The sequence below is a fragment of the Otolemur garnettii genome, unplaced genomic scaffold (assembly GCF_000181295.1).
Source record: "Otolemur garnettii isolate 467f Iridium unplaced genomic scaffold, OtoGar3 scaffold00044, whole genome shotgun sequence".
Classification (NCBI taxonomy): Eukaryota; Metazoa; Chordata; class Mammalia; order Primates; family Galagidae; genus Otolemur; species Otolemur garnettii.
The window spans coordinates 4,995,157-5,022,033 of NW_003852439.1; the positions used below are offsets into that span (position 1 = coordinate 4,995,157).

The 26,877-nt window shown below is 46.8% G+C and overlaps 1 protein-coding gene across 1 annotated transcript in view; it reads right to left on the bottom strand.

Annotated features, from left to right (window-relative positions):
• ABCC1 (ATP binding cassette subfamily C member 1) overlaps window positions 1–26,877 on the bottom strand; it is a 149,970-nt gene that overhangs the window by 78,850 nt on the left and 44,243 nt on the right. Inside the window, exons 2-7 of the mRNA XM_023513856.1 lie at window positions 25,830–26,006; window positions 23,720–23,845; window positions 18,070–18,207; window positions 16,886–17,011; window positions 3,541–3,602; window positions 1,704–1,835 (exon numbers count right to left, since the gene is read on the bottom strand). Coding sequence (XP_023369624.1) covers window positions 1,704–1,835; window positions 3,541–3,602; window positions 16,886–17,011; window positions 18,070–18,207; window positions 23,720–23,845; window positions 25,830–26,006 — 761 coding nt within the window. The remainder of the gene's footprint in view (window positions 1–1,703; window positions 1,836–3,540; window positions 3,603–16,885; window positions 17,012–18,069; window positions 18,208–23,719; window positions 23,846–25,829; window positions 26,007–26,877) is intronic.

Genomic DNA, 26,877 nt, shown 5'->3' on the forward strand with positions numbered 1-26,877 from the left:
GGCGTCAGGTGCAATGGAAAGGATCAGCTAAATCAGAAAAGGAAAACATCTGGTCAACAAGAGGCCTGCAAGGGTGAAAGGAACTCCCAGAAGTGAGAAGCAAGCAGCAGACCATCTGGACGGTCCAGCTGCAAGAATGAAGGACAGCTGAGCAGGGAAGACAGGAGTCTGGATCAAACTTCCCAGAACAGGTGGACACAAAAGGACAGGTGGACATAAAAAGACAGGACAGTGGGGCCTGACAGGAAAAACAGACTTGCTGACTTGATCCAAAGTTTGATGTGGGCGAAGGTAGCAATCGTCCACTTGTCCACTGATACTGTCTGAACTCCGCTGGGCCAGGAACTGAGGAAATCCCCACCAGCAAGGAGCCTAATGAGAGTGTGAGATTTAGCCTAAAGCAACTTCCTCACATTCTAAGCTCAGCCTAAGGGCTTTTCCATACATAGTGAACTATAACCTAACTGAATGTGTAAACAGACCATAAACTACTCTGATAACAAGTAGGCAAGTCTCGGATAAACACAGGCAGCCAACTGTTCAAATCATGTTCAAATAAGGCAGATGCCATGCTGCAGCCAACCCAGGTCGAGTTCGTAAATGTTATCTGACCAAGTGGCAGACCCAAAGTCACTGTGAACCTACACCAGTTCTGAGGGCTGATGGTTTGGGAATCATTCCTGGCTCAATTAAACTCTATTACATTTAGTTTGTCTGAAGTTTGTCTTTTAACGCATGGACTGTTAAGTAGAACTTCTGGCAACTCCCAGGAGGTGGGAATCATGGGAAGGTTCTCTTGGATTCTGAAGCGCTACAGATGTTATGTTTGGGGCCAGCCGAGTTTGAGCAAATTTTTCATCTTCATTGGGTTTGTGAGTCACAACAAAAACGGGATTGGGTTGGATACAGTTAGAGGCCTCAGATGTCGACTAGGTCAGAGAGGAACTGGCGATAAATGGCAGTACTGCAAGGGATGCAAACTCTGGCTTTGGCAAATGTGCAGAGACTTTTGTGTTCAATCCCCTTTGTTTCTTTTTCCTGCAACCTTAGGTATGAGACACCATTGCCTAAGGTGATCAAGAGAATCTGAAAGATGAAGTCAAGGTTCAACATAAAAATGGGATCTTTAACTTCCTAAGAACTGAGTACAGCACCTTCAGGCTGCACTTACCGTCACACGCATGAGCAGTAAACCCTGGAAGCCACAAAGGCTTATATATATGGCGAAATCTTACGGGAAGATAATTTAAAATTACAGTAGAACATTCTAAAGGAATAACACTGCACTTTAAAAATGCATTTTAAAATGAGGGCTTCCGAGTCAGGCTCACCAAAGGATATCTATTGATGGGCAGAAAGTTCTAAAACGATTTCAAGATTGTATTCCCTCTTTCAAAAAACTCTTGACAAAAGAAAGTGGCCATACCCATGGCCCACCCTCTGCAAGGATCGAGGGTCATGGCAAACAGAATCAACTGCCCACTTAACTGGCATTTTTCTCTCTTCTTTCCTACCCAAAGTGCCTTCACATCATGTGAGGGTCTATCCCATTTGGCAGAAGAGCAAACTATGGCCCAGAGAAGTGAGGCCTCTTGCCCAGAACCATAAAGTGTCCCAATACAGATTCGGGCCACAGGAAGGAGGTGGCCAGAACATCCCAGAGTGTCTGGCTTCCTGGGAAGTGCAAGGAAACTCGCACTTACTTCCGACACTTGGCACATTCCTTCTTCCAGTTCTTTACCAAGACAGGCACGACTTGTTCTGACATGTCCTCTTTGTTGAGGGACCAGAGGTCACTGGATTCGAGGGGATGGCGGTAGCCTCGGATCATCAACCTGGGACAAAACACAAGAGGAGTGGTGAATGTGAGCTGATGTGGGGAGGAGGAGGATGGCGCTCGCTCCACACACCAGCAGCACTGGCCACCTCTGTGGCACCAGCACCTACAACCCGAGGCAGTCACACAGATGAGTCAATCAGAATATGGATGGACATGTAAGCATGTCACATAATTACTGCTCATTCTGTTAGGTCACCTAGGAAAAATGTCATCTTTTTTTTTTTTTTGAGATGCACAAGATTCAGGAGGAAAATATAGGATAACTCCAATTTACTTATTAGATTTTAAGTTTTGAAAGGCTCAGTGAGTAAATTAAAAAAAAAAAAAAAGGCTCAGTGACACGTATGATACCAAGGTTTAAGTACGGCAGGCTCAGTGCCTGGGAGCTCAGTGGCTAGGACACACATACACCAGGAGATACCAGGTTCAAACCCAGGCTGGGTTTGCCAAACAACAGTGACAACTGCAACTACAAAAAAAAGCTGGGCATTGTGGAGGCATCTGTAGTCCCAGCTACATGGGAGGCTGGGGCAAGAGAATCGCTTAAGCCCAAGAGTTTGAGGTTGCTGCGAGCTGTGACGCCATGGCACTCTACCCACGGCGACACAGTAAGACTTGGTCTCAAAAAAAAAAAAGGTTGCTATGACAAAGCATTAGCAATCTTATTCAAACCTGGGTGATGAGTTGTTTATTATACTAGGTTTCTCCACATCTGAACACTTAAGGAATAAGAAGTAAACGTAGTATTTTCATTTGTTATTTTGAAATAAATTAATAGAAAAATCATACAAATAATAACTTTTTTTCTTGAATCATACAAAGAATTCACTTAGCTCAGCACTGTTAAGATACTGCAGTATCACTCTGCTCTCTAGCCCTCTTTACACACATACATGCATACACAGAACCTTTATTCTGAACCATTTAAGTTGCAGACTCCACATGCCTTTACCCCTAAAACTTTGTGTGTATCCCCCTGAAATAATGAGCTCTTATATAACCAGAGTACGATTATTAAAAATAAGAAAGTAGTCCATATTTTAATTATGTCAAGTATCCCAGTGATGTTCTTGAACAGTAATTTAAAACATTTTCTCACTGAAAAAAGATGTCTAGAAAAAGTGCATAGATACAAAGACGATTCTAATTAGCAGGGGGAAAAGCTTGAAGTAATCCCCAGAAAGATGTTGACCATGGGCAGAAAAAGCTATGCAAAGTGGGGGGGCCAGAGGAGGTATACCAGACGCTGACAGTGGCTGCCTCTGGGTTGCCTCTTGCTATTGATCTCTGTATGTTTCTCACCCACATCTCCTGTGGGAAGCATGTACTATTTTTCCAAAGAGGGAGAGATGACAATATCAATAATAATTATTATAGCTAATGTTAGAAATACCCCCAACTGCAGCTAAGAACAGGATAGCTTATGGCTGCCCCAGGCCAAGACTTCCATAAGGGCTTCAGCTGCTCATGGCTCAGGTACTTATCACAGTCAAGTCCACGAGCTTAGGGGACAGCGTCAGTGTCTCTGAGAACATGCGCCCAGCACAGGCTGACTCTGGACACAGTTCCTCAGAAGAACAAAGGAGGGAGGGGAAAGGAAGGGAGCCATGGCAGAGCTGAGCTGTTTGTTCATTCACTCGTTCACTCAACCATCCATTTACTCCACATGACGCACCCAAGGTCTGGGTGCCCGGCCTTACCCTGTGATCCACCAGAAGAAGATCCTGGAAAGGAAGGAGGCACCGGACTCTGGGCAAGGATTCTAATGGAAAGAAAGCACAGGGGGGAAACAACAGGTAAACGAATGATTAAACCTTCCTTCTATGTCAGAGCTCAGCAAGGAATCGTCAGTTGACCATCACTCTTCCTTCAAAAGAGCCATCTACCCAAAGCGCCACACTGTTCTGCACCCTAAATGAATTACTTCTCCTGAGCTCCAGGAGAAGGGCTCCTCTAGATTCGCCCAAGAAACACTTCCTGAGTGTCTACTGCGTGCAAGCACAGTACCCCATACTACAGACCTGCCTTATCTCATAGCCTCACTCCAACCCCCGGAGCTGGTGTTACTGCCGATCCCACTTCACTTATTCACGCAATAAAGGTTTTTAGTATCATGTGTCAGATACTCTACAAAGAGCTACACGCTTGCATTATTTTATATCCCCGCAGAACTCTGTGAAAAAGGCACAGCTATTATCCACTGCAGTCATTTGTTCATCCAACAAATATTTCCCCTACTAGACAGCTCTGTTCTTTGTTTTTTTGTATACAAATTATCCCCTTTAATTTAATCTTCATAACCACCTGAAGAGGTAGGTAAATGCATCGACCTTCTTCTATAGTTAAAGAAACTGAAGAGCAAAAGTGGGAGGACTTGCCTAAGGTCCCACTGCTAAAAGTGGTAGAGACAGGATGTGAGCCCCAAATGGTTAAGTTCCAGAGGGAGATTAGTCAGCTGGTCACATGAACAAATGTAAAACTGCAATGGTGATGTGCGCCTTAAAACTGCATAAATATCACCAATGAGACAACATAAACAGAGAAGGTTTCCTTGAGAAGACAGGAAGTAGAGGAAAACTAAGGAAAAAAGACAGGCAAGGCATTCCCAGAAGAGAAGAGTGTGTGCAAAGAGCCTGTGGTAGAGGGAAGCCCCGCAGACTCTAGGAACCAAAAGGAGGCCTTAGTAGTCTACGCTGGAGGCCATACAAAGAATTTTATTCTTTGTTCTTGAGACAGAGTCTCAAGCTGTCGCCCTGGGTAGGATGCCGTGGCGTTACAGCTCATAGCAACCTCAAACTCTTGGGCTTAAGTGATTTTCTTGCCTCAGCCTCCCAAGTAATTGAGACTACAGCTGCCCATCACAACACTCGGCTATGTTTTGGTTATAGTTGTCATTGTTGTTTGGCAGGCCCCGGGCTGGATTCAAACCTGCCAGCTCCAGTGTATGTGGCTGGTGCCCTAACCACTTAAGCTACAGGCGCCAAGTCCCAAGAATTTTATTCTTTATCCTACAGGCAATGGAAAATCACAGACAGATTCTAAACAAGAAATCAATAAACCTATTTCTGAGAGGTATAACAGCGAGCCCAGCTCAAAAACATGCAGATAAGGAAAGTAACATTAGCACAGAGCAGGTGTGCTCAAACTATGGCTCGCGGGCCACATGCAGCCCGCCTAGGACATTTATCTGGCCTGCCGGGTGTTTTTGCTGCCGCTGCCTGTCCTGCTTAGCAGCCAACTCATCCTGGGGCCCACAGTCCGGCCCTCCAGCGATCTGAGGAACAATGAACTGGCCCTCTGTTTAAAAAGTTTGAGGGCCCCTGGCACAGAGTCTCTGGATTACAGACAAAGGCTAGCTTCGAATGTAGATACATACAGGTCTTCCGGAACACATGTGGGTTCAGTGAAGGGAGGTCACCATACAGCAATGCAGCCTTTAGCCAAGGACTCTGAGGAATTGTTTCAGTATTTTGAAAGGATAAGGTGTTCAGAGAGCCTGATAAGACTCATACTCTAATCAAGCGGTTTTCCATTCAGGCTGAGAAAGATTTTAAAAAACACTCTTTCTAGGCCCTACCCCACCTCCCTAGACAGTCTAATCAAGCTGGTTTGGGATAGGACCAGGCATTTGTTTTTATTTTGGTTTTAAACAACCAGAGTCTTCTTGTCAAAGTGACTGAGCAGGAAATGTACAAGAGAAGCCTAGAACATCTTGTCATTTCCAACAACAAAGAAACTAAAGATGAGTGGGATTGTTAAAACGCCCCAGAATCAACCAGAAGCTGCTCCCACTGGCCAACAAAGAGACAGTCTGGGCTCCAGCGGGCTCAGACAAGTACAATGGGCTGAAACATACCATGTGTATTTAAATATACAAGCTCATATTGGGGCTGGAAAAAAAGAAACACATCTTGCTGTCACTAGCGTTAACTAGTGAGCCAAGTGACTGTTTTGAAAATAGAAAAAAGGGAAGGAAATAAGCATTTTCCCACCTTTCCTGAATGAGCTATGCCACAGGGTGACCACAGAGATGAGGGAAGTGACCTTCCATAGAAAAATTCTAGCTAGTAAGAAGGGACGATAAAACATAAGAATGAGACATTTTGCAACCTGAATGGACTGTTGGAATATCTAATGATATTAAATTAATGAATTATGGTTAATATTTGTAAGCCAAAGATGCTAGTACAGTTTTATTTTTTTAAATCCTTATCTGTGAGATATCATCACTGGGAAAATCTGGGTGAAAGGGCACAGGAACTCTACTATTTGTACATCCTTTTTTGTGAGCCTGCTTCAAAATAAAAAAGCCATTAAAAATAAATTTTTAACTGAAACGCTTACCTACGAAATGCATAAGTACCTAAGGCAGTTCTTTACTCTATGTTGTCTACTTTATGTTTCCATCATAAAGGCAAAATAAAAAGTTCTCACGCAGTGATTCAAACACACAGGCAGGCTTGAGAAGGGCCAGGCACCACTCTGGGGCCCTGAGGGATGAGGAGGTTACCAAGACCTGCCCGGCCTCCAGAATCACCCAGGGAGTTTGTTAAATGCTGCTTCCTAGGGCCCATGGCAGACTAACGCCATCACTCCCTTTTGGGGTGGGGCCCTAACATCAGCTTGTTGATAATATGGTAAGTTAGATGCAGCTGGTCTAGGCATCTACCTTCCAGACCAACCGAAAGCAGAGAAAGTTCAGACCATGGAGCCAGATGGACCTGGGTTTAAATCCCAGCCCTGCTGTTTTCCAGGTGAATGACACTGGATGCATCTCTTCCCCCAAAGTCTTGGTTTTCATATCTGAAAACCGCGAGTAGTTAGTCCCACTGCGCAGCCTTCGTCACAACACTGCCGGGAGGGATAAGTGACATAAGGTCTGTGGGACTGTGATGTAAACTAGAATTTTTTTTTTAATTTTGACATGATTTTTTTTATTTTTATGTTTTTATTTCAGACTAGTATGAGGATACAGATGATTAGGTTTGTATCTGTTAGGTACGTTCCCTGTTTTACGTAGAACTATAATTTTTTTCAACTTAAGAGAGCAACCTTAACCGTGGAGATGGTTGTACTTGCTTTGGAGGCTGGCCACAAAATGTTCACGGCAGGTAGGTTTTTCTTCTGGGAGAACTGATACCTTCCTGCCTACAGGCATTCCTCCTCCCAGTCAGTGGTGGGTTATCAGGGAATCACCAGTTCCAGGGCAGCCCAAGTTCTCCCCACTGTGGAAGACTTGTTAGGTGGCTTAGTGGCAGAGAAGTGTGCAGGGGGTGGGGCCTGCTGTCAGTGACTCACTTATTTCTTGAGCAAATGTTTCCAGAGGACCTGCTTGTACAGCAGGATGAGGGCTGAGTGCTGGTGACCTGGAGTTGTGAAGATGACAGTAACGGTGACCAGCAACCAGTGAGGTTTCTGCCTTGTTCAGCTTCCCGCCCAGGGGGAGAGGACAGTAAGCAAACCAGGATGCAAATAAACGGTAACAACAAAACAGCTGCAACAAGGGGATTAAAAGAACAGGGAGAAGCAGGGGGCAGGGGTGAGGGGAGCTTATGTGTGAAGCACAGTGCTTAGCAGGCAGGGTCTAAATCCCAGCTCTGGTATTTCCTGGCCATAGGACCCTGCACAGGCTCCTAGTAGTTAAGATTAAATGAGATAAAACTTGCTAAGTACTTAGGATAGTGCCTGGCACTAAGTAAAGCTCAAGAAATGATATTATTAGTGGCAGTAATAATATTCATAATAGTAAAAACAGCAACAATGGCTTGTAGTGTATCAGAACATCAAGTTATACACCTTAAATAGATATAACTTTTACTTGCCAACATATACCAATAAAGCTGCACCAAGATGTTCCATACATCAGGAGCAGCCAAGTTCAATCCACAGGCCAGCTGTTTATAAATAAAGTTTTATTGGAACACAGTCATGCCTCCTCATTGACTCATGGTCTGTGGTTGCTTCTGAGCTGTACAGCAGAGTTGGGTACTACTGAAGAGATGGTAGGGGTTGCAAAGCCCTAAGTATTCACCAGAAGTTGGCTATCCCCTCCTTTCAGCAACCTACACAATTCCTTAAGACACAGTGATTATTCAGTTGTGAGATCAGGCCTCAAGTGTTAATCTTTGCCTCCAAATCTAGTCTTCTTCAGCCTTGGCATCAACACAGAGGATAGAGATGGGTGGAGGATGGGGGAAGAAGGACTAAAACATCCAGCACAAGGAGACCCTCAAGCCCTGGGGGTACTAACCCTCACCCTGGCTAACAAAACTGAGTCTCAGCCACTGGGAGAAAACTCACGCTGCAAATGCAATCAGGTTGCATTACTGACTGACCATTTCACAGTTTCTAAGTTGCACATACCAAGAGCTTTGTCAAATTCTTCTCCCCAGGCTTCCTCCTTCCCCTAAATCCAAACATGGATTTTTCTGATTATCTGAAGTTACAGACACAGAGGCCAAACACAGGGTCACCCCCACTGGCAAAGAAGGAAATCTATCAGTTTGTGAGCTGGTATATGGACATCTCGTCTGACATGGAAGGCCTTATTTGATAACACAACTTAGCTTCTGAAGTAGTCAAGGACCAACAACAAAGAAGGAAAAAGAGGCCAGGGCAGGACAATCCAGACAGCATTCCACTGAACTGAAGAACCTCCTGACATAATTTATTCCGTGCAAAAGACAGAGCTACTGGCCAGGGGGTTTCCAGCCTCAGAGGCTAAAATGCAGCAACTCTCATCCCAGATGAGATGAAGGAGGTGGATTAATTGGTTCCTCATTCATTCCACAATAAAAATAATTCAGAGAAGTCTTGGCTGATGGTAGAAAGCCTGATTTATCCAAGCAGAGTGACATGTGTTCTTTGGCACTATGTTTGGCACCAGTTGATTTGGCCACAAACCCTGCAGTTTAAGCCAGTTTGGTACAACAGTCTCAGGCATTGATTCTTCCAGCACTGGTCATTGTTTACCTAGCACAAGGTAGGTTGGGAACCTTGTCTGGGTCTCTCAGAAATTCTCTGGGTCTCCATACATGTTTCTGGTTTTAATTCTGCTTTTAGTTCTAATTAGTTTTCTGCCGGTGACTTCCACTCTGCATTGCAGTAAGGCTGTGGGCAGCAGCCCCATCACCAGCAGCATCTGGGAAATGCAAATGTTGGGGCCCCACCCAGACCTACAGCATCAGAAACTAAGGGGGTGGGGCCCAGCAACCTACGGTTTATCAGGTTCACCAGGTGAGGCTAATGCATGCTCTAGTGTGAGAACTCAGTGGGAGGGTTCCTGACACTTCACCACTCTGACCCTCAGTGTCTTCATCTGTGAAATGGGAGACTAATCACTCCACCTTGCCTTGCATGAGTATTAAACAAATAATATTTAATGATATTTATTTAAATAATACAGTGCACCAAGTTGCTTCTTTATTACTGGATGGAAACTAAACGTCTAATAGTAAGAAACTGTCCCCCAGGCTCAGCACCTGTAGCTCAGCGGCTAGGGCACCAGCCACATACACCGGAGCTGGTGGGTTCGAATCCGGCCCAGGCCTGCCAAACATCAATGACAACTACAACCAAAAAATAGCAAGGCATTGTAGTGGGCACCTGTAGTCCCAGCTACTTGGGAGTCTGAGACAAGAGAATCGCTTATGCCCAAGAGTTTGAGGTTGCTGTGAGTTGACCCCACGGCACTCTACCCAGGGCGACAAAGTGAGACTCTGTCTCAAAAAAAAAAAAAAAAAAAATTTTCCCCTACAATGTAAACATTGGCCATCTGTTTATACCACTGCCTACCAGCTGTGCAAACTACATCCCTGCTTAGGACCTCAAGCTCCCTATACTGTATCACATACCAGACCCTTCTGCCTTTCCCAGGCGCTTGTCTTTTTTTGTTGTTTTTCTAGTGTACACAGAGTCAACATCTCAGCTCAGCCTTCCTCTCTGCTTGCCTGGGCACTCTCAGTGCCACCAACCTCTCCATGTCCAATGAATTCTCTTCCTTTCCGTTGAAGGGGTCCTCCAAATCATGTCCAACCTGAGAGTATGCTCCACTGTTGGAAAATCTCTCATCAGCTCCCACCATGCACAGGTTAAAATTCCAAGTCCTTCTAGTGATACACAATTCTACCCTGATGTTTCATACTCTGCACCCTGGCTCTTCCATTTCCCTCCACTCACTACCTGGCCCTTCCAGCCCACCCTCGCAGCACTCCACATAGTCCCCGAGCACCCACAAGCTCCATCACACCATTGGACGTTTGCACATGCTGGTTCCCCTACCAGGAGCACCCTCTACGCCATCACTTTCAACTATCTACACCTGGTCCAGGCTTCACATTCCTCTGATTAGGCATCCCCTCCCCCAATGCTGGCCCCATGCTGAGCTGTGGACCTCAAATCAACTCCCCACAACCCCAGCACCACCCTCCCTCAGAGCCTCCACCGTCTGCCCAATAGTTGTTGGTTTATTTGCCTGCTGTCACCCCTCCTTCCATCTCCCCTCCAGGGCAGTGGGGAGGTCTGTTCCTTCCTAGCCCAGCTCAGCTGCTAGCATGACTCTGTATTACTAAAAGATGGAAAAAACATAAGAAAAAGGGAGAGAAAATGGAGTTTACCATCATTTAATTGTCAACAGTCCCAGATTAGGCCGCTAAGGGGGTGGTCACGGAGACTGACTATGAAGGGGCAGGAAGGAACTTTCTGGAGACCTTGTAACATTCCCTATCTTGACAAGAGTTTAAGTTCATTGTTCATCAAATACTAACAAGATCAGAAATTGTACTACATGTAAATTTTAAGGAAAAAAACCCAGTACTGTAAGCAAATACTAAACTGTAGCTAATGATTTACAGGAAAGTATTTGGGGGAAGAATATTAATGTACTTCAAAAGCGAGTTTCAGCAATCAAAACACTAGCTGGCTGGCCGGCTGAGTGGCTGACTGGATAGATAGGTATGTAATAAAGTAAATTTAGCAACATGCTAACCGTAGCTCTAAGTACTCGGTCTATGGCTGCTCGCCGTATAATATTTTCAACTTTTCTACAAGCTTGAAAATATTCATAGTAAAATGCTGACTCCATGTTGTCTGGACAGGACTAAACCTACCTCTTACTGCAGATGAATGAACAGCTTTTACTTAATGTTCCAAATCAGTGTTTTCCAATAGCAAACCACCCAGGATCTTGTTAAAGTGAGATCCTGAGTCAGTGGGTCTGGGGAAGCCCACTAAGAGCAGGGAGGATCCACCCAGTGACCTCCTGTGGCCTCCATCCCCCACCTACAGCTACCTCCTACTCCTTCCTGCCACCGCCCAGCAGTAGCCACAGCGGTGTCCAGATGAAAGGCTGTGAGGCTAAGATGGGCATGAGCCCTGGGACGGGCAGGCAGTCAGCCTTGCCCAGGCTCCCAGAAGCCTAGTCAGCCCCAGAGATGGAAGCAGAGATGGGAGGAGCCCACAGAGAAACCAGGGCCAGAATAGACATCTGAGTCACACAGTGGGAGCAGGGCCAACTGGGGGGTAGCCGACACAGTGACTCAGCACAGGCGGCCCAGGAGAGGCAGCTCTCACCCAGTCCTTGGCTGCCCCGGGCCACGGTTGATCACTCTGAGGGCTGGCAACACGTGATTGATTGCCCACTGCTGCTCCTGGGATGGCAGAGCGGCAGAGCGGCAGAGCGGCAGAGCTGGATTCTCCCCAGCTTCCAGGCTCCACTGTGACTCCAGCGGGAAAACAAACAAAGAGCATGTCACAGTGTCATCCTCCCCTGGTTATGGAAGAGGGGTTGCCACCAACCTTAAATAGGGCTGCAACTCATCTTCCAGAAGGGCACACTGAGACCCCCAAAGAGCAATGTGCCCAAAGTTAGAGATCTAGCTGTTTCTCACATAACCGGATTCCTACCTTTCACCTGCAGTAATGTAGTTATGTGGTTATGTGTTTGCTAACCCGCTTCATGGCTAGCTGTGAGCTTTTGGCTGAACTGCAAGCTTTGTAAGGGCACATGGCTATCCAAAGATAGCCAGCACATTATCTGCCACCCCACATGCTCTTCTTACAATGAGACCTGGCCATTCACCTGTCTAGAAGTGGAGTCTGCGTTCCTTGCCTTTGTGACTGCCTCAATCAACAGAGCATGCTGGGAATGACTGTGACTTCTAGGACCAGATCATAAAAAGTGATACAGCTTCCACCCAGCTCTCTCTCTCGAAATGCTCCCTCTTAAGAGATCAATCACCATGCTGTGAGGACATACAGGTCATAGAGAGGCCAGATGCAGGTGTTGACACCAGAGGAGGTGCCAGCTAGTGGCCAGCATTAACTACCAGATGCAAGACTGAGGAAACCTTGCAGGTGACCTGAGTCCCAGCCACATCTGACTACAACCACAGGAGAGGCTGAGAACCACCCAGCTGAGCCTTGTCAATACCCAGGACTGTGGAACATTATGCTATAGTTGTTTCATGCACCTCATTTCAGTGGTTTTTTTTATGGAGTAACAGATCAGAATATGCCACTCCAAAATACCCTACTTTGGCATAAGGACTATTTTGAGCTAAAGGCAATTAAGCAGCAGCAAACACAAAAAGACCTCTATGTCCTTTCCCTATCTGCCTAAAAGCAGGATATAAACTTCCCTTCCCATAAATCTTCCCCTTTCCTTCTCCCACACCAGGAAAAGAACCATTATCACTGGCAACACTGAGATAGATCTGCACAAACAAACCTTACTAAAACAACCCTCATCTTCTACTAGTTCCCCACACACAGATATATTCCTTCTCACAATTTACCAACTCTAGAATCTCAAACCCCTTTCTCTTTGTCTTGTCACTTCTCTACAAATTTATCACCTTTTGCTAAAACAACATAGACACTTTCAGGCCTAACCACTTCCTTAGTGTTTGCATACATGATATTTTAATATTTTATTGGTTTGATTTGCAGGCCCCAGCCACTGAACCTAAGAGTGTGGAAGAAATCATTTCTTCTCCCAAAGTTCAAACCATATCTATTTTCACACTGCAGTATCCCTAGCACCAAGCACAATACACAACAGGCGCTTAATAAATACCTGTTGAAGGGATAAAAGAACCTACATGTGATTAAATACTCAGGTCTGCCTAAGTCCAACCTGAGGATTCCTTCTTTCTATCACACCATGCTGCCTCCATCAACAACCTTAAGGTGTTAAGGTCTACAGTTCTAAGTCATAATTCCTTTACACCTTTAAAAAAATAAGGCAAACAAACATACCTCCTTCTCAAAGCTATTGTGAAGTTTAAACCAATGCTTCTCAGACTTTCCTGTGAACACAAATTACCTGGGGATGTTGTGAAAGTGCAGGTTTTGGTGTGGGACAGGGCCTGAGATCATATGTGTCTAAACATGGTCCCAGGTTATATAGATACAGCAGGTTGTGGTCCCCATTTTAAGTAGCAGGGGTTCGAATGAGATTTAAAAACTCTTAGCATTGCTGAAGTGTACATTTAAAATGGATAACATGGCAAATTTTATATGTATTTCACCAAAATAAACAAAGGCAATGTTTTCTAAAAAGGAGATAAAGCTCTTAGAACTATGCCGGGCCTTCAGCAGGTCTCCTTATGTAGTAGTTCCTTTCCTCTTCCTTCCTGATATAATAGTATGAAAAGTGTGTAAAGACGGGAGGCACCTGTGGCTCAGTGAGTAGGGCACCAGCCCCATATATCAAGGGTGGCGAGTTCAAATTCGGCCCTGGCCGAACTGCAAGAACAAAAAAAACATAGGCGGGCATTGTGGTGGGCACCTGTAGTCCCAGCTACTCAGGAGGCTGAGGCAAGAGAATCACCTAAGCCCAAGAGATAGAGGTTGCTGTAAGCTGTGATGCCACAGCACTCTACCGAGGGTGACAAAGTGAGACTCTGTCTCTTAAAAAAAAAAAAAGTGAGTAAAGACAGAGCTTAGTCTAATGTCCTGTGAAGCCCAGTGCAGACCTCGCTCTTATATGAGACCCATGCCACATGTAGTGAGGCCCTCCCTGCACAACACCACCACCACCACAATAAACCACTACTTAAAGTCCACCATGGGCCAGGCTCTGTCTTAGGCACTGAGATGACAGGGTAGACCGAGCCTATAGCCTGATACGAGACTCACTTTCTTTGTCTGTAACTGTAAAATGGAAAAAAATAACAACTTTACCAAGTTCACCATGGCTGGTGTGAGGGTTAAATAAGATATGTATATGAAGAGCTTAGCACCGGTGCATCTCATAAACACCAATTCCCTTCCCTTTCCTTTCACAGGGTGAAAGAATGCCTGAAAATGGAAAGGGGACCAAAAAAGAAGGAAAAAGTCATCAGAGCTAAAGTAACTTTCTAGAGCTGGAATAGGCAGATTTTTTTCTATGAAGAGCCACACAGTAAATATTTAGGCTTTGGGTGATAGCCTCTGTATCAACCATTCAACTCTGCAAGTGTGGCTGGAGGCAGCCATAGATAGACACTCTGTAATAAATGGATGTGACTGCATTCCAATAAAACTTTATTTATAAAAATGGACAAGAGGTCAGATTTGGCCCATGGGCTGCTGGCCACCCCCTGGTCTAGATTCCAAACTGTAAAGAGGCAAATGGCATCCCCTACTGGGTTACTGAACAGGAAGTCAGAGGCAATGCCAGGGTGGCTGGATAGAGCATTCTCCAATGGAAGCCTTTCTTCCTAGCCCTGTGCACAAATGTCAGAAATGCACCAGCCCACACACTGGGTTTGCCAGCCTGCTGGATTGCACTGCACAAGAGGCAAACAACAACATCTTCCACCCTCTTGGAAGATCAAAAGTGATAGGAAGAGCAGGGAGGAAATGAGACAGACAGCAGACAGAGAGATGATGGCTGGGAAGAAAGACTAAGGGTGTCCCACCCCTCAGCCCCCCATAGCCCAGCCTCCACAGCTCGGCGCTTAATACCCCCTCAAGGCATGAAGCAGGCCCCAGACCCAGCCTGCCAGAAATTCTGAAAGCACAAAGAAAGGGCCAGATTGGTTATATGAGTCACCTCGGTACACATGTATCCAGGAAAGAAGCAAAGGGATTTTTATCCAGACCCCCAAAGACAACTGGAAATCAGAAATTCTCTCCCATGTAAAGTTTTCAGGAAAGTCCCTGGTGAGAGGGCTCATCCCAGGCTCCCAGGAGAAGCCTAATAGGTCAGATGACCTGCCAGGCCAACCATTCAGCCCCACCCAGACTCAGTTTACCCTCAGAGCAAGTCAAGGTCTGCAGCCACCCAGGTGGGCATGCCTTGTGTGGTATAAACCCCTCAACAGTCCAACATTTAACAAATGTTTCCAGATGGCAACACTCTGCTGCCACACCCCCTCATACACAATACATGCAACAACCTCTGACATACGAGCCCCTCCTTTGTGGCAGGCACAGGCCATGGATCCAATGGGGTGCCCCAGGCACAGTCACTACCCTGGTGAACTTTATACACATGAAAACACACATGCACATGAGCACACAGTCATACAGAAGCACACACATGTACATGCATACATACAGACACAAGCAGATGCACACACACAAACACGCATGAACACACACACAGACATATAAGCTTTGCTAATTTCTCTAGCCCAGCTCTTCCTCAGGGTGGGGAATATAAGAACCGGGCCTCTCAGAACACACAAAGGGACACAGGTTTCTAAAATCTCTTGGCTAGCGTCACCTGCCTCCTCCATGCTGATGCCCCCAACAAAATCTTTCACAACCCACAAGGCGAGCCTCAGCCCTTTCTAGAAGTTCAGGACAAGCCCAAGGGGAAAACAGAAGCTCAAAACTACTCCCACTGCAATTTTCTGATTAACAGCTGACGATCCCCAAACGCACATGGAGTAAATGCTCTGAAGGCTTCCCGCTGCACTCAGGATAAAACCCAAACGACAGCTCAACTGTCCCACCTGTCAGACCCCATCTCTCAGCCTTCTCCTGCTACATGGCTTTTCTTGATATTCCCTCCACACCCCACAACAGCTCCACCCCAGGGCCCTTGCACCTGCTGCCCTTGCCTGGAACACTTTTCCTCTAGGTGTCTGCCTGGCCCTCACTCTCACTCCTGTACCTCAGGCCACCCCTGGGAAGGCCTTCTCTGATCTCTCTTATCAGAAACTGCACGTGATCCCTGACCATCACCTCCACTGCCTTCCCCTCCTTTCTTCCCCTCAGCATTCACCCCCACCCGATACACACGTGGGTCCTGGATTATTGTTTTGCCCCCCAATCCCCACCATGACTACCTTAGTCTTAAGTGGGTAAGAACTCTGCTCCATCCACACTGCTCTAGCCCCATGCTGGGGCCTGGCACTTGGTATTTGTTGGAAGGAGGGAGGGAGGGAGGGAAAGAAAAAGAAAAGGGAAGGAGAAAAAGAAGGAAGGAAAGAAGGAGAAGAGGAAGAAAGAGAGAATTACAGTAGACAAATGATTGTGTACCCTGTCATTCTATCAGCAGGAAGCAGAAACATCTCCATGGTGCCCACTGATAAACTTCTGTACTTACAGAATTTGCCTGAAACTGACAGAATACACCAGGGGTCTCTATCTTTAATCCCCAGGGACCAGGTGTCCGCCACACACGAGGGAAGCAAGAGGATGTGATACAATACAGAAGCCCTGGCCAGCTTGGGCGCTACTCCTCAGCTCTGGGCAACCACTGCCCTGTGGGATTATGGCCCTAATCTGTCAGAATATTTCATTTTTCTAAAAGATTTAGGCAGCTAGAATCTGTGTGAAAAAGTCACCATTCCAAGTGAGAAACCCAACAGGCCTGCAAGATGTAGCCATTTGCAATGACCGAAAGCAGCTTCTCCCCTCAGTCCCCAAATCCAGTCACACCAAGGGCTCGGCTGCTCTGTCTGCAGAGCCAGGAGGATGGTATTACCTACGTGTGGGCGCATGAGGACGACTGAACAAGATCCTGGATGGACCCAGTGAATGTTAGCTGTTGCTGCGTAACAAGTCTCTCTGACAGACACACAGGTACGCACACATCTGTGACACACTTACAGGGTCGTTGATGGTTTCGGAGAACAGGGGCGAGTGGTCTGAGAAACAGGACAACACGAGCTGAATGAGCACAAGGGAAAAGTAGACGTAGAAAGTGACGTCGCGGAACACGTCGATCTGGGCGCCCTACACGGAGGGAAGGAAGGAGAGGTGATCACTTTCTGGTAAGGCCCACAATCTCAGCGCCAGAGCCTTCGCAGGCTCCCCGCCACTCCCAGCTTCCTGGGACGGAACAGCAGAGAGGGGGCTCCATCATAGGCAGCCACCCTGCTCGCCACGGCCCAGTGCAAGGTGGTCCTGGAGTGAAACAGAGCGCATCCTGGGCTGACTCGCTCCCACTGCCTGTGGGGACCGGTCAACTTACTTTACCTCTCTGCACCTCAGTTTCCTCACCTTTAAACAGACTGGTAGTTCTTACCTGGGGGCGATTTTGCCTCCAAGGAAACATCTGTCTGGGGAAACTAGTCATAATTTCAGAGTGTTACCCGCTGGCCTGAGACAGCCCCCAGCCCACCCCAATCAAGATTGCCCAAAATTTCACTGAGTGCTGAAGTCAGTGCTGAGTGCTGTCCGAGTCCTTGTGGGCAATCAGTAAGAACATCTGAGAAGCACATCTAGTGCCCTCCAAGGCACTATAAACCACAAACCCCATCAGTGCAGGGCCCTCCATCACCAATAAAGACCATCTATACTGTGCACCTTGAGTGCTAAATAAATGTTTCTTGGCCTCATGCCCATCTCCGATTAAGATGGCAGGGGCAGCACACTGGATTTTAAAAGTGCACACTCCTCAAAACTCTTGCTGGTGACACACAGCAGACAATGTAAACAACTTCTTCAGCCAGCGTAGATGCTAACACCACAAAGGTAACGTGGGGACAAGTTGAGGGTCCCCGGGGAAAAGAGTCACTCCACAAACATGGCTCCATCCCAGACAGGAGCCAAACTGCCTCGCTGCTTACTGCTGCCGGGGCTCACGGGCAGTCAGCATGTGCCCATGGCTCCTCCCCTTCAGGTGCCATATAGGCCCCTCAGAGCTACACAGATAAATGAGCCCTGGAGAAGGAAGGTTCTAGAACAAAAGCTGGTGCTGATCTGGTGCACAGCTTCTACCCACACCAGATGGAGCAAGCCTCTCCTCCAAGAGCCACTGAAGGAAGACGCAGCACAAGGCCACCACTTACCTCTTCTAAGGCAGTCATGATCTTGGATCTCAGGATGGGAATAGCACACAGTAGGGCTATGAGCCAGAAAGCGAGCATGATCCCTGATGAGTGAACTCCCTTCCTTCTCTCGAGCTGAATTAAAAAGGTGGCAAGCAGCTGGAAGAGAGAATCACATCACAGAAGTTACCGAAAGAAGGCCAGACCCAAGACCTGGTGGACATGAGGCCTAAGACAAGGGCTGCCCTCAGCTCAAGGTGCAAGAACTGACGGAGGGGGACCTGGCTGCAGGCCCAGCTCCACCCCGGCCTCGCTGGGTGCCCCATCTGCAAAATGGAGGTGCTGACAGGATTCGTCTGGAAAATTGTGGGAATCGAACGAGACCACGTGTACATCTGGGATAGGATGGAAAAGCAGGGGTGGAGGGGGAAGCTTGGTTGACATCAGAGATCAACACACTTTTTTAAAACAGTTTTACAATGTCTTTATTCATATATCAGTATTGTATATTGGTCAGTTTGAATGCTACTTGTATGATGAAACAGATCATGAAAAGTATATTTACAAGAACATTATTTTATATAAATAAATCACTGAATATGTAACTCTCGCAACAATAACTCAGTGGATCCAACTCTACCCTTTGAATGGACCAATTTTATAATTCTCCCTAAAAAGTATGAACTTGGGTATCGTTTCTTGGTGCTTTTCTCCTGATCCAAGGATTAAGAAAAAAAATTTCCGGACGCCAGCAATTGGAGCCAGACCTCACCAGGATGGAGGAGAGCCAGGAGTGGGAAAAGGACAGTAGACACGACGCCCAGCAGTCTCCACCACCGTGCCTGCCATGAGCTTGACTTCAGAGCACCAGGCACTCAAGGTCAAGTGTGGAGCCACAGGCATCTATATCCTGTCACATCTGAAATTCCCGCAATTTCTATGCTCAGCAGGATATGGGGTAGAGGGGGCACAGTGTGGAGGAGGAAAGAATCAGTGCCAACAATTACACTATATGAATATCTTTAAGTTTTCAATACCTAGGATTAACTTCTAAAATACAAGTGTATAGACTGAAGCTACAGGATGAGCCATTAACTAAAACGTGTGTGCAATATAGTCAAAGAACTGAGGTGCTTACAAAATCACATGTATCTTGTTTATCTCTAATTTTAAAATAACTCATCCTCTTGTTAGGTATGCAAGTGAGAGCAGTGGAGAAAGTCGTGCATGGGCAATACTGGCCAGGCTGAGGATGTTGATGCTTCGGAAAGATGAAAGAGGTGGGCTAGAGAACTTTATCAGTCATGGGAGTGGGGTGGGTTCTTCCATCTCAGCCATGACACCTCCATTTAAGTCACTTCTGAACTTCATTTCAAGCTTGTTATGCAAATTCTAGTTGTGGTTGAGGTTCCATCTGTAGAGTCTCCCAAAGTTTCTCCAGTTACTCTTTGGACTCTTTCTTTTTCTGTTTTGTTTTCATGAAGGGTCCTTGAATCCACATTTATACCCAGCTCATGGAGTTGTGAGTTTCAAGGTGCTAATTTATGCTGCTTAAAAACAATAGCCTTGGTGGTGGGTTCGAATCTAGCCCGGGCCCACCAAATAACAATGACGGCTGCAACCAAAAAATAGCCAGGCGTTGTGGCGGGCGCCTGTAGTCCCAGCTACTTGGGAGGCTGAGGCAGGAGACTCGCTTGAGCCCAGGAGTTGGAGGTTGCTGTGAGCTGTGATGCCACGGCACTCTACCCAGGGGGACAGCTTGAGGCTCTGTCTCAAAAAAAAAAAAAACAACAACAACAACAACAACAGCCTTGAGGGAGTCCAGATAATCAGCTTCTCAGGTCCATTTTCACAATCTGCTGGTGTTTGCTAGTAACTGTCAGTGACTGACCCAGAGCGGGTACAGCACCTCATTTTGGAGAAAGAAGGGAAAGCGTGCAGAGTCCGGGGACACTGCATGGGGACATAGGTGGGTTAGTGCTGGTTTAGCTTTGTACGTTTGTACGCTGTGCTTCTCACGATTTGAATCCAGCCTGCACTCTCCTCAGTGTCTCCGAAGCTGATTGTCACACTTCTTAATATTCTCTGAAGAATTTTCTTAAATGAACTTTTGAATTGTTTCATATCAGAAAGCTCCACATCTTGACCTGGTCCTTTACTCAACTGAGAAAAATCCCAAATATTCTGGCGCCAGTGAACTTGAGTTGAAATGATGACTAAGCGGGCTGCACCATTGAGACTTGCACGTTTTCCTCGCACAACACAACCAAGTGCTAAACGACAGATTCCTTTCTCTACAACAAATTCATGCTCTGCAGTTGATCTTTTAACCAAAAAAAAAAAACAAACAAAACCAGGCTTTTAGGATTGCTATCATTTCAGTCACGGCGATGTTCAAGACGGTCCTCCTGGTAAACTCGACAACAGTCCCATCCACATCTCCAGCCACCTCGCTCCTCAGAAACACACTGTTTCTCAAAGGACCACATAATAAACAGTTTAGGCTTTTTGGGTCACTGGGTCTAGGCTATGGAGGAAAGGCTCTGCCTTTACATGGCTGTGTGCCAATAAAACTTTATTGACTAAAACAGCCAGAGGGCCAGAGTGAAAAAACAAAACCCACTTGCCCTGACACTTAAGTTTCCACAGGGTTGACCCCTGCCCTCCCTGCTGCCCCATCTCCCTGGCTTGCCTCCCCAACCATCTCTGCTCCAATCCAGAGGCCAGCTCTCAAGTTCTCCCTGTGACCCCAGAACTTCTGCTCATGTTCCTGTCCCCAACTGGATGATCCTCTGCCCTTTCAACCTATTTTTTTTTTAGACAGAGCCTCAAACTGTCGCCCTGGGTAGAGTGCTGTGGCATCACAGCTCACAGCAACCTCCAACTCCTGGGCTCAAGCGATTCTCCTGCCTCCGCCTCCCAAGTAGCTAGGACTACAGGTGCCTGCCACAAAGCCCGGCTATTTTTTGGTTGCAGTCATCATTGTTGTTCAGCAGGCCCAGGCTGGATTCAAACCCGCCAGCTCAGGTATATGTGGCTGGCGCCTTAGCCACTTGAGCCACAGGCACCGAGCCCGCCCTCTCAACTTCTTAACAACCTGCTCATCCTTCAGGACTCAGCTCCATCGTCCTTCTTTCAGAGAAGCCTCCCTACCTGCTAGAACAAACCAAGTTCCCCTAACTCCACCCTCTCTAGCACTCTATACAAAGGAACACTTTGTGCCTTCTACGGAATCATCTGTTTAATGTCTGTTAACAGCTTGAATATATGCTTTTATCTCCAACTTCTGGCATAGAATAGTGATAAAATTTATTTGCTGTCTCCTGACCTGTACTTCTCGTGCCAGTACATTCTGGTTCCCACAGGTATTGGGAGAATGGAGCCCGCAGGTGGAGAGGGAGGATGAGGATCCCAGAGGCCAGCTTACCTCTTGACATCCAGCTCAGAGCCCCTAGGGGCCAAAAGCGTATTAAGTCTCAGCCCATCACTCCAACATCCCCAGTGTGTCCAATCAAAAGACCAGGAATGGGAGGGTTGAGTGAATATGAGCCGCACTGGCCAAAACATATAGTCTCTCCCTCCAGAAGCAAAGCCTTTATTGACCCATCCCCTCAACACATTTATGGAGTGCTTTCTGCATGCCAGGCCTGGTGGCAGGCTCTGAGGACACAAGGAAGAGCAAACCCAGTAGGAGAGCCAGGTACTAAGCCAAGAGTCTTCACAAAGAAATACAGCACAACAGATGCAGGGGCCCCAGCCACACCCTACAGCCTGGGCTGGAATCTGGCTCTACCATTTACTGGCTGGGTGGCCTCAGGCCATTTCCTACATCTCTGGGTACTTCAATTTGCTTATTTATTTGTAACATGAGGCTATCCAGCAAACACACATAAATGTGTTAACAAATAAAGTGATTAGGATAGTGTCTGGCAGAGAGCCAACATCTCATGCATGCCATAGAGAGTCACAGTCCTCAAGAGTTTGAGACCAGCCTAGGAAACACAGTGAGGCCTTGTCTCTGCCAAAAATTTAAAAATTAGCCAGATATAGTGCCACACACTTGTAGTCCCATCTACTTCTACTCAGCAGGCTGAATCAGGAGGATTGCGTGAGTCCAGGAGTTTGAGGTGGCAGTGAGCTCCAATGATATCACTACACTCCAGCCTAAGCTAAACGGCAAGACTGTCTCAAAAAGGAATGTCACAGTGGTTCACTATCTGGCTCCACCTGCCTTTCCTGACCCCTGTCACATTCACCATCTACCCCGAACCGCACTGTGTGTTCTTGCTTCACAGAACCCTCCCCACATTCTCCTTCTGATCCTGCAAGCCCTCCCCGCACAAGCTGTTCTCCCTGCTCAGAACGTCCTGCCTCCCCCTTGCTCCCTCCGTGTTCCACAACACTCGGGGGCTCTCTGAGAACTCTGTGACCCCAGCTCGGAAGCTACACAATGCAGGGGCTAAAAGCACGACCCCTCGGTTGACCACATGGTAACTGTGTGACCTTGAGCAGGGCACTTAACCTCTGTGAGTCTTGTCTCCTCACCTATAAAATGAAGACAAAATAGTACCTACCTCACAGGGTTGTCCTGAGAAGCAGATGAATTTCAAGACACGTAAAACACCAACAACACTGCCAGGACACAGTAAGTACTCGCGTGTCAGCTGTAATTAATAAAGTACTTTCCCTGTCTGTATCGTCCACTGAGTTGCAGATGCCCATTTCTTTGTGTGGTTGTTGAGACAGAGTCCCACCCGATGCCCTCAGCAGAGTGCAGTGGTGTCATAGCTCAGTGCAACCTCAGACTTGGCTGTGGGCATCCTGCTGCCTCAGCCCCAGAAGCTGCTGGGATTACAGGCGCTCACCACAGTGCCCGGCTGGGTTTTTTTTTCTTCTTTTTCTTTTTTTTTTTTGAGTTGGGGTCTCACTCTTGCTCAAACAAGTCTCAAACTCCTAAGCTAAAGCAATTCTTCTTCCTCAGCCTCCCACAGTGCTGTGATTACAAGCATGAGCCACCGCCCTTGGCTTGGATGCCCATTTCTTATTCAGCTTGGTATCACACCTCCTATACCATAGCCTGAAACCACAAGAGGCCATTAGGTCCCAGGCAGTTTGTATAAATGACTGAGGAAGCCAGTATAAGAATGAAAGGTGGCAGGTGGTACCTGTAGCTCAGTGGGTAGGGCACCAGCGACATACACCAATGCTGGCAGGTTCAAACCCAGCCCAGACCAGCTAAACAACAGTGACAACTGCAATAATACAATAAACAAATACACCAAAAAAACCAGCCAGGCATTGTGGCTATTGTGGGTACCTGTAGTCCCAGCTACTTGGGAGGCTGAAGCAAGAGAATCGCCAATTTTCTTACTTTTTACTGTGAGGTTTTCATATGTCTAAACCAGGCTCCTCAAACTACGGCCCACAGGCCACATGCGGCCCACCTAGGACATTTATCTGGCCCACCGGGTGTTTTTGTCACTGCTGCCTGTCCTGCTTAGCAGCCAACTAGACCCAAGGCCAACAGTCCGGCCCTCCAACAGTCTGAGGGACAGTGAACTGGCCCCCTGTTTAAAAAGTTTGAGGACCCCTGGTCTAAATGCTGGCTACTGCTTTTGGTCTCCACTGTGACTGGTAGATGGTCAAGGATTCACAGCCAGCTTCTACTTACCATGGTGATGCCCAAAAGGGTTGGACTGACCAGAAACACTGGGGCCAGGAATATGCCCCGACTTCTTTCCCAGAAAGAGTAGAAGAGGTCTGCCCAGCAGACAATCCACATCAAAAATCCCAAGGCCTAGAAGAGAAGCACATTCACATCTAAGAGACAGTACTAGAACTTCCCCCAGCCCCTTCACCAAAAGCTCAGGATTGGGAGAACCAGCCGACCCACAAACCACTGGCCATGATCCTCAGATATAAAAATATCCTCCGGAAGGTGGACAATATCTTCCCCCGTGCTGGTCTGTAACACCCCTCCTTCTGGCAGGACTCTATGCCTGGTGGCTGTTCTCCCAGCACCTGAGGGCTCAAGAGCTCAGCTGCAGCTCATCTGTACCCACAACCCCAGTACACCGCCCAGGAGCCCCTCCCACAATACCCATTCATTCAGCAGCATTCAGCCAGCCCACATATATCCAGGGCCTACTACAGGGCACATCCTTTTCAGAAGGGGCCAGGGAGACAACACAAACCAAAACAGAGAAAAGTCCCCATTCTCATGGAGCTGACATCCTAGGTGAAGGAAACCACTAAGAAACAAACTGAAAAAGACATCACATCTTGTCAGAGAGGAGTCAGTGTTATGCAGAGAAATAAAACAGGTAAGAGAGGGGGTGGGAAGGCCCCTCTGATAAGGTAGGTGATGTCTGAGTGAAGAATCAAAAACTAAGAACTGAGAATAAACACTAAGTCCAGAAGAAAGTGGGCCCAAGAAGGGGACATTTCTACGCTCTTCACATCCCTCCTCTCAGATTGCTTGTCAGCTGTAAAGGGGGCACTTGGACCAAATGATCGAAATCAGCCCGACCAGTGAGGGGCAGACGTAGCTCTACACAGAACACCCTGACAAGGACACACATCCTTTCTGGAGTTTTCCAACCAGACCTGCATGAACCTCATCACCTCGGCAGGAGACACCACCCAAGCCCAGACTGAGGGATATACTATATATAAAATAGCAGGTCCAAATATGTCAATGCTATAAAAGACAAAGCAAGGCCAAGAGGTCTTCCAGAGGGAAGAAAAGCAGGCAGAAAGCTGGCGATCCAGGTGGTGTGCCGGAGGGGGAGGTGCTAGAAAGCACGGTATTGGGGCCATGGACAAACCGGGCTACAGACCGTGGGTTTTTAAACACACATCAGAGACACGTGAAATTTCCTCGATTTCAGAGCTGTATGGTGGCTACCTAACAGAATAGCCCCGTTTTGAGGAAAGATACACTGAAAAGATAAGGGGTGGGGGTGGGGAGAGGTTGCCACCCATTCTCAAATGATTCAGAAAAAATAAACAGGAACGCATACAAGATCAGACAACTAAGTTCACAAACGCATTCTATGTTTTTTTGTTTGTTTGTTTGAGACAGTCTCACTTTGTCACCCTCGGTAGAGTGTCATGGCATCATAGCTCACAGCAACCTCAAACTCTTAGGCTCAAGCAATTCTCTTGCCTCAACCTCCTGAGTAGCTGGGACTACTTACTACAGGCGCCTGCCACAATGCCCACATATTTTGTTTTTTTTAAGAGATGAGATCTGGCTCTGGCTTAAGCTCGTCTCAAACCTGTGAGCTCAGGCAATCCAACTGCCTTGGCCTCCTAAATGCTAGGATTACAGGCGTGAGCCACAGCCCCTGCCCTAGAAGGCAGTTCTTGGTTGCATTCTTACAAGTTTTCTGTAGTTTATCATTATTTCAAAATAAACTTTTCTAAAATAAAAAACAAAATTAAAAGGATGTAGCCTCAATAAAAGAAAAAGATCTCCTGATAATCTCCTGATACTTCCTTGAGAAAGAGCCTATCATTTTCATTGCATAAATGGGGAAATTGAGTCTTTAGGAGGTTAAAAAAAAATTGTTCAAGGTCAAATACTAAGGAGTAAAGCCAAGACTTGAACCCATCTTTGACTCCAGAGCCCTCGCTTTCATCTCTTTTCTATGCCTTCTAGAAAAAGAAACTCAGGGCCAAATAAGCAGAAGAAAAATGTCAGTTTGCACCAACCACTACTCCCCACCCAAGTGTTCTCTACCACCACCACCACCATGATGAAATTTCAAGTGACTCACAGTTTTGGCTTTGTTGAGATGTGTCATCTGGATGTAGCCCCTGTCATGTTGGGAGAGATATAGGAAGTAGACGGGGAAGCAGACCCAGAGGTAAAAACAAGGCACCCACACGAGGATGGTGTTCTGAAAGCACTTGGTGAAGTCGGGGTTGCTGGTGTACCACGTGACATTCAAGTCCTGCAAACACAAACACAGGTGGGAAGTCAATAGGACAGGCCAAAAAGGACCGATGCTGGAGAAGAATCTGAAACCAGGGGGTGCCAGGGGGTTTCAAAAACCTGATGAGACCCCTATACCCAAGGATCTGTTGGGATGAACACGCAAACTCAAAGAAGTGAGCGATGAGGAACGGAAGGTATGTTACAGCTCACCTAACACACAGACAAATTCCCAGAAACTGTGGCAAGTCCCACTGCTGTACAAAAGATAGAGACAGCTGTTTATAGGAACCCTGAAGGGCATTCTTGGGAAACTGAAGAATCCTTTACTTGTGTACATTGCTCCTACTTTACTGGCTTGTGAACTGAAGACCTTCTAACTGTTCTTCACAACCACCTCCTTGAGAGATAATGCCCAAACTGCAGTTCTGTGCACCAAGTTTTATTCGAGGTGCTTTAAATGTATTATCTCCCTTAATTCTGTAAGGTAACTGCTTCATCATCTCCTTTTTGGAATGTGAAAACTGAGACACAGAGAAGATAACTGATATGCCCAGTATCACATGGCTGGTAGAATCCGGAGCTGAATTTTACCACTAAACTAGCCAGCCTCAGAAACAAATTAGTTTCAGTTACTTTTTTTTTTTTTTAAGTCTGTTATTTTGTTAAAGAGACATGCCAAAAAGGTAAACAGATGCAAGGGCACATAAATAGGTGAGGTGTACCCGCCCAAGAATAAACCTCAACCAACTATTAAGAGTTTTGTGGCTCGGCTCGGCGCCTATAGCTCAACCGGCTAAGGCGCCAGCCACGTACACCTAAGATGGTGGGTTCGAATCCCCAGCCCGGACCCGCCAAACAACAATGATGGCAGCAACCAAAAAATAGCC